This window comes from Mandrillus leucophaeus, unplaced genomic scaffold, assembly GCF_000951045.1.
Source record: "Mandrillus leucophaeus isolate KB7577 unplaced genomic scaffold, Mleu.le_1.0 Scaffold263, whole genome shotgun sequence".
Taxonomy (NCBI): Eukaryota; Metazoa; Chordata; class Mammalia; order Primates; family Cercopithecidae; genus Mandrillus; species Mandrillus leucophaeus.
The window spans coordinates 1,492,075-1,500,413 of NW_012102732.1; the positions used below are offsets into that span (position 1 = coordinate 1,492,075).

At 43.2% G+C, this 8,339-nt stretch overlaps 1 protein-coding gene across 1 annotated transcript in view; it reads right to left on the bottom strand.

Annotated features, from left to right (window-relative positions):
- Positions 1–8,339, bottom strand: part of LOC105542606 (chromosome unknown open reading frame, human C16orf72) — a 30,908-nt gene that overhangs the window by 19,909 nt on the left and 2,660 nt on the right. Inside the window, exon 2 of the mRNA XM_011984221.1 lies at positions 8,007–8,087. Coding sequence (XP_011839611.1) covers positions 8,007–8,087 — 81 coding nt within the window. The remainder of the gene's footprint in view (positions 1–8,006; positions 8,088–8,339) is intronic.

Consider the following 8,339-nt stretch of genomic DNA (forward strand, 5'->3'; position numbering starts at 1 on the left):
ACAACATTTAATGTTTTAAGTATGTTTTTGCACCACCGGGGCATAATGTAGTTTTATACTGTTAACACTATATTCTGAAAACCAAGTCCGGCCGGGCGCGGTGGCTCAAGCCTGTAATCTCAGCACTCTGGGAGTCCGAGACGGGTGGATCACGAGGTCAGGAGATGAAACCCCATCTCTACTAAAAATACAAAAAACTAGCCGGGTGTGGTGGAGGGCGCCTGTAGTCCCAGCTACTTGGAGGCTGAGGCGGGAGAATGGCGTGAACCCGGGAGGCGGAGCTTGTAGTGAGCTGAGATCCGGCCACTGCACTCCAGCCTGGGCGACACAGCGAGATTCCGTCTCAAAAAAAAAAAAAAAACCAAGTCCAATTGCCTTACCACTCAAACCCAACCTCAGTTATCTCCCAAAATATAAAGTTCCATGTACACGGTGAAGTATTTAAAAGAGTTCTTTTTAAATAGTTACCTGATTGAAAAAAAATCTTTCTCATACCTTGGGCTAATTAGGAGACCTGCATACTTACTGGAGAATGTTAGGCATGACCACATTTTAACGGAATCCCAGGAAAAACTACTGTCCAGTGGATAATCTCACACACACACACACACACACACACACACACACACACACACACACGGCCTCTTGACGGCTCTCAGCCAAACACTGCTTTCAGCACACCCCAGTTCTAGAAGCGTGGGCTTTCGGGTACCTATCCCAGAAACACAGAGCACAGAAATCGTGGCCAGTCTTGTGTCCAACACTATTTTACCGAAACCAAAGTCACTGTGGAAAAGAGCCACAAACTTGAAGGTTAGGCAAACTCCAAGGGCACTGAAATGTCAATCTAACCTTTAACCACAACACATTCATTTCCTTATTCAAAAAAGGAACTGGGCAGGCGTGGCTCGGTGGCTCATACACATAATCCCAGCACTTTTGGGAGGTTGAAGTGGGCGGATCACTTGAGGCCAAGAGTTTGAGATCAGCATGGCCAACATGGTGAAACCTCATCTCTACTCAAAATATAAAAATTAGCCAGGCTTAGTGGCAGGCACCTGTAATCCCAGCTAGTTGGGAGGCTGAGGCAGAAGAATCACTTGAGTCTGCGAGGCAGAGGTTGCAGTGAGCCAAGACTGCACCACAGCACTCCAGGCTGGGTGACAGAGCAAGACTCCATCTCAAAAGAAAACGAACTGATTCACACACCAGTCATAGTAGGTATCCCATATTTCCTTTTATTTTTTTTAAATGTTTTTATTTAAGCATGTGAAACTGAATCCAACAGATTTTATAAGACAAATACTTCCACCACAGTGGGCTGCAGTGGGGGCAGAGGGCAAATAATTATATTGATTCTGAAGACCAAAGGCATAACTTTCTTACATGACTGCATAAAATTTATTAGATTACACTACTTACAGCTTTTTGATACACACAAAACTTCATGTGAATTAGAGCAGGTATCGCAAGTTTACAACAAGGAACTGAAGTTCAAAGGGCCTTGTGTCCAAAGTTCAGTGACAGAGTTCCTTCTATGACCTATCTCTTCCTCAAATGAGAAGCCATCTCTCAATCACAGACAATCTACAAACCCTAAGAGCACAATGCTACACCAAAACAACACTTCTGAAGAAATACTACTGACTACGTAAGATTTCAACCTAGGAGTTAGATTTGCACTAGTCAGTCCACCACACAGAAAAGTATTTTATTCTTTTTTGGGAGAAAGGGAAGAGGCAGGGTCTCACTATGTTGCCCAGGTTGATCTCAAACTCCTAGCCTCAAGAGATCCTCTCCCCTCAGCCTCAAGTGCTGGGACTACAGGTATGAGCCATGGCACTCCAACCACTACAGACAACGTAATGTTTCTTCAGAAATGTAACAATCTAAGGGACAGTCAAAATAAAACACTTTCCAATCATATTCCCTAAGGAAGTGTTATCCAAAAGTAAGCATACCTCCTAGTTACTTACGTATTTACCTAATCTTCACCTAGTACTCAAAACAAACGACCAGGAACCAGGGGGAGAATTTTTATTTTATTTTATTTTATTTTGTGATGGAGTTTCGCTTGTCACTCAGGCTGGAGTGCAATGGCACAATCTCGGCTCACCACAACCTCTGCCTCCCAGGTTCAAGCGTTTCTTCTGCCTCAGCCTAACAAGTAGCCGGGATTACAGGCATAAGCCACCACGCCCGGCTAATTATGTATTTTTAGTAGAGATGGGGTTTCTCCATGTGGGTCAGGCTGGTCCTGAACCCCCGACCTCACATGATCTGCCCACCTTAGCCTCCCAAAGTGCTGGGATTACAGGTGTGAGCCACCACGCCCAGCCCAGGGGGAGAATCTTAATAACCACTGTTCGTTGCCTGCCTGGCATCCAATCCTTGTCCTCCCCTTCCTAAAAGCACTCCAAATTTTTGTTTAGATAGCAACCATGTTGTGAGAGAAACTCCCTCTACATTTGCTTAAGGGGTTGTGGCTTAGCCCTCAACTCATCTGCATAACCCTATGTACCCCTATTAATGGTTGTGGGTAAGCAAGTGACCCCTTATGGCCAAGAGATGACAGAAGTCATTTTTAGGCTCTTCTAAGCTTCACTGAGTGGCCCTAAGACGTGAGCCACAAGCCATTCTGCCAACATAATGAAGCCAGCCTGATGACAAAGTATGCTAGTGCACACACGGTGAGAACAGAGCAGGGGAGCCTGGGCCGCTCAATTAAGTCAATCCTGCTGTAGCCTTTTAAGTCAGAGGGTCCAGTACATGTCCATACAGCTAAAGCCAGCCCAACTTGTGTTTTCTGATACTTGCAACCAACCTATCCTTTCACAGAAAAAGTACGCACAGGCTGGGTATGGTGGCTCACAGCTGTAATCCCAGCACTTTGGGAAGCTAAGACAGGTGAATCGCCTGAGCTCAGGAGACCAGCCTGGGCAATATGGCAAAACCTCATCTCTACTACAAAAACTTAGTTGGGCATGGTGGTGGGTGCCTGTGGTTCCAGCTATTCCGTGGCTGAGGTGGGAGGATCACTTGACCCTGGAAGATGGAGGTTGCAGTGAGCCAAGACAGCACAACTGCACTCCCACCTGGGTGACAGAATGAGACCCTGTCTCCAAAAAAAAAGAAAAGAAAAAAGAAAAGAAAAGAAAGGAAAAGGAACCAGGCGCGGTGGCTCACGCCCGTAATCCCAGCATTTTGGGAGGCCAAGGCGGGCGGATCACCTGAGGTCAGGAGTTCGAGACCAGCCTGTCCCAACCCGGTGAAACCTCATCTCTACTAAAAATACAAAAATTAGGCCAGGCGTGGTGGCTCACACCTGTAATCCCAGCACTTTGGGAGGCCAAGGCAGGTGGATAACGAGGTAGGAGATCAAGACCATGCTGGCTAACACAGTGAAACCCCATCTCTACTAAAAATACAAAAAACAGGGCGTGGCGTCGGGCACCTGTAGTCCCAGCTACTTGGGAGGCTGAGGCAGGAGAATGGCATGAACCCGGGAGGCGGAGCTTGCAGTGCACAGAGATCGCGCCACTGCACTCCAGCCTGGGCAACAGAGCAGGACTCTGTCTCAAAAAAAAAAAAAAGAAAAAGAAAAATTAGCCTGGTGTGGTGGCAGGCACCTGTAATCCCAATTACTCGGGAGGCTGAGGCAGGAGAATCGCTTGAACCTGGGAGGCAGAGATTGCAGTGAGCCGAGATCACGCCATTGCACTCCAATCTGGGGGACAAGAGCGAGACTTTGTCTCAAAAAAAAAAAAAAGGAAAAAAATAAGAGCTACACACAAAAAAAGCAGTCTTCTATAAAAATCTACAATCTACAAACACTATTACGAATAACTGAGGCTACTGCTTCTAACAAAGCTAAAAATTTTTTTAAATTAAAAATTTTCCCCCCTTAAATTATATTTAAATTAAAAAAAAAGTTTTAAGACATGGGATCTCACTACATTCCCCCAAGCAATCCTCCTGCCTCAGCCTCCCAAAGTGCTGGGATTACAGGTATGAAAAGTATAATGCTCAGGGTTTCTCACTATAATCTACACTAAGGTATTCTGAACAAAGTCTCAAACTCAGTAATAATTTTTTGCAGCCAAGTGAGTCACAAACCATCTCCACCAGTCTCCAGGTAAAATATGATTTCTGGCCATTTGTTTCCAAGTCACCTGCCACTTGGCCCATACATTTACAGTTATGCTCAGTTCTCCTTTAGTTCACGAGTCCAAAATGGCCACAATGAAGTAAGACATATAAAGAGGGTTTGGCATCAAGATGTATCAAAAATCAGGACTTAAGGGCATCAGACTATTTTTCCTGTCAATTCTACTTACATTTACTCCATTTAGGGAAAAAAGACGAACAAAGAAGTACACACCAGAGTTTATTCCAACACAAGGAAAAAAGAAAAGAAAATAAACTATTATTACTTCCCTTCGTTTTAAGCCCTGCCCACATTGAGAAAAATCCAAAAAATACTTAAAACTTGACCAACACAATGAATGCCAGAGCACTCACTATGCCAGGCACAAAGCTAAGAGCTTGTACTAGAATCTGTGGTAGTTATCCCTATATAAGTTAAGTCAAGGAGCACAATGGTGAAGTAACACCTGGCTTCACAGTCCCCAGGACCATAAAGGTAAGAAGTAACAGAGTCAAGATCTGAACTCAGGCAACGTGGCAGTAGACTCCAACTCACAATGACACTAGCCCTCTGCAAGCACTGCTAGGCTGCAGATGCTCAGGGAAATGCTGTTCAAGATAACCAGAAACATCTTTCAGCAATATCCAAGACTGCATGCAACTAATGCTACAAATGCAGTTTCAAAATGTGGAGGCAAAGAAAACAAGCAAAGAAGAAAGCATGAAAAGCATGAAAAGCTGAGAAAGAACAATTAGAGAAATGGCTCTATGGGGCACAATCAAACACGGGCTCACACAGGTTGCTGGAAAGTGGGATCTCCAATGTAAGCAGCAAACACAGGCACGCTTGGCCAAGTATTTCCCAGGTAAACATCAACCCTAGCTAGATTAAAATGATTTTTTACTCCTCTTCTTTAGTTTCAGGTATCACAAACTATATTGATCTAAGAATACTACTGAATATTGAAAAAACACCATCCTCTTTACATTTATCAAATTAAAAACCAGCAATCAGGATTTTGGCTTCCTTTATCAAAAAGGGGAAGAAAAGTCTGACCCTGCTATCTACAGCAGAAGAAACCACGCACTCCATTTTATTGAATTCTGTCCTTGCTGAAGGGACAAGTTCAACTCACATTTACATTATCTTCCAAATCCTTCTAGCCACATTCCAACAAAACCAATTAACCGAATTTTCAACTTCTCAAAAGCCCACTGACAACTAAAAGGGGCCATCTGCTGGGTATTTATCTCAATCCCGACCTTCATTAAGAAGGTCGGGATTGAGATAAAAACCTCGTGAACTTCTTGGTAGTTATCAAGAAGCTGGTAGGAGTGCCAAATTGTCCCCAGGCTGCAAAATAACCCATTTTTACCTTGTCAGATTAAGTGCTTAATTACACAAAATACTGGAATGCTGCCTGCTGCCCACTTAGAAGTAGCCACCAAATTTTCCCCCCTTAAATTATATTTAAATATTTAATCAGAACTATAACCAATATCATTTAAATTTAGTACTACTTACTGCTGTATGCACTTGTGACACTAGCTTGCTAATTTTATTGGTTCTATTTAAGGCAACCAATTATTCCTACAGCTGTATGCCTGTTCTCCAAAGACCACACCCTGAAAAGAAGAAAAAGTGAGACTATCCACAGTATTACTCACACACTCCTTGAATCAAATAAGAAAACGTTATTATACTATCAAATTCCACAAGACACAACTTACCATTTCTATTAGGCAAAGGATGTGTTTTCATTGTACAGGAACAAGGTACAAAATAAAACTAGTTCAGACTGACAATATAGCATTTACGATAATCCAAGAATCATATATGATGTTTTCTAAAAATAAATGTTCCTCATTAAGTTTTCTGAGCAAGAAAACTAGCAAACTGTAAACATTTTAAAATGAAGCAATCAAATTAAGGATTATTTCAGAGTTCAAATGCTGAATCCATCTTCTTACACGAAAAGTTACCACTAAAGAAAACTGCTAGCTTAGTCCTAAAAGGACACATTCTACAAGCACCCAACAGCACCAAAGTCAGAGGACACTCACATTTTATATGGCGTAGGCTGAGAACCTGGCACATAAAAACACTAAAAATGTGTTGCCTTCCCCTTCAAGAACAAAGCAATACCAACAAAAGCAAAAGAATAAATCATGGTACTGCCACACCACAGAGCAATACTCGCCAATTAAAAGGCACTGAACTATGCACACCTGCAATGCGAACTCGATGGGTGAATCTTATCATAGTAAGTGGAACAAGCCAGACACAATAGGCTACAAGGACTGCACGGTTCTATTTAGGACATGATGGAGAAGAAAAAATAGTAATCAAATCAGTGACTGCCAGGGGCTGGAGCGGGGGTGACAAATATATTCTACTTGTTAAAAAAAAAAAATCGAAGTACACATTCTAAAACGGTGATTTTACCGTATGTAAATTACACTCCAAGAAACTTTTTTTTAAATTAAGTATTATTTCAAAATTCCCTTTTTGGACAAAACCAAGAGCCATTCCAAAATGTTCAAGACCGTCAAGCACTACAGATGTTGAAGCAATTTACTCAGTCACAATTTAAGAAACAGCTATATAAAATCAAAGCCAACCACTGGGGCACTATTTAACCATGTTCCCTTTTTTCAGTAAGGCTGGACTAGTAGCATTATAGTTCCTCATTCCCTAAAGTTAGCGTTCCTTTTCACCACTTTGTTACCAGTTCTCAAATTACTGTCCCAAAAAACTGTAGTCTACTCAAGAAATCTCACAATAAGAAATATTTTTCCTACAAGATGCAGCGGCCATTTGCACATTCTTACACAAAAATTAAAACTTGAGAGTCACGCAGCAGCTTCATAGCCCGTTTCAACCTATACCGGTATTTTTGAAATGCACAAAATTCCATTACTGTTCTGAGCCACTCTTAAAAGTTTGAAAGCATTTAATTACGTTTTTCTTAAGATTAACAAAGTCATAATCCTTTTTCCATAAAAACCTTGCCAAAAACAAACAAACAAAAAAATCAACCCCAAATTTCTCAATCTTCAAAATCAGTAAGGCACAAAATCTAAACCCACCGTTACCAAGAAAGCACAATGGGCAAGAACGTTTACTTACATATCTTCATGTCATCACAAAGGGTGGATTAACTCCAGAAAGGAACCACCATAAAACACAAATCTATCAACTCAAAACCCTCAACAGAATTCCTGCCAGCAACTCATAATAATCAGACATAGGATCGTTTTGACAGAAAACACTTGATGAAATGCTAGAAAAGAGCAGCACGTTAACATGCACGCAGATGACCGATTAGCAAGCTTTCAAGCACTTCAAAACTACATACACTGCCACGCTCTCAAATGCCTAACTCAAGAATTTTTTACATACAGTTCGTCCCACCTCCGACGGTAGTACAAAAAACATCAACTCGTTTCTTCCCTCAACGTCTTTTCCACTGGGAAGCAAGGCTCAGCGTCTCCCAGCTCAAGGCTTCCCAACCTGAGCACTACTGACTTCAGAGACAGGATAATTCTTCGCTGAGGGGGCCGGGGGTGTTATCTTGGGCACTGCAGGACCTTCAGCAACCTCCATCCACTGGGTGCCAACAACAGCCCCCTCTAGGAGAAGACAACCAAAACCGTCCCCAGGCGTTGCCATCTGTCCCCGGGGGTGTCAAAACTGCCTCCGGTGGATCTAGCTAGAGCACCGCCGGGATTCTCAAGTTGCAAGGTATTCAAGGTTAGCAGCTGGGCTGGGGAGCAGAAAACACACTTGGAACGCAGGGGAGACACCCTGACGCAAGCGGCCCTTCCCTGAATCGGCAATGCAGCAAGGTTATCTTTACCTTTGTAGAGGTTGGTGACCGCGGTGGCTGCGTTTTGGAAGGGGACCCAGAGAGAAAGTCCTGGCTGCTGACACACTCGGTCTGAAAAGCAAACCAAAAAAAAAAAAAGAAAAAAGAAACACACATAGAAAAAGAAACAGAACAAGAATGTTATTTGGGCGTCAATCACTCCGGAACGGCCATATTAGGTTTCGCCATTTTGTTCAAGGGTTTCGGGATCCCAAACCCAGTGTGAGGACCGGGGGTCAGGGGGGTCGCGGCGGGGAGAAGGGGATGCCGCAGGCCTCAGGGGCACAGATCAGGGACAAGTCGCGGCGCAGGGAGGCGCCCCCC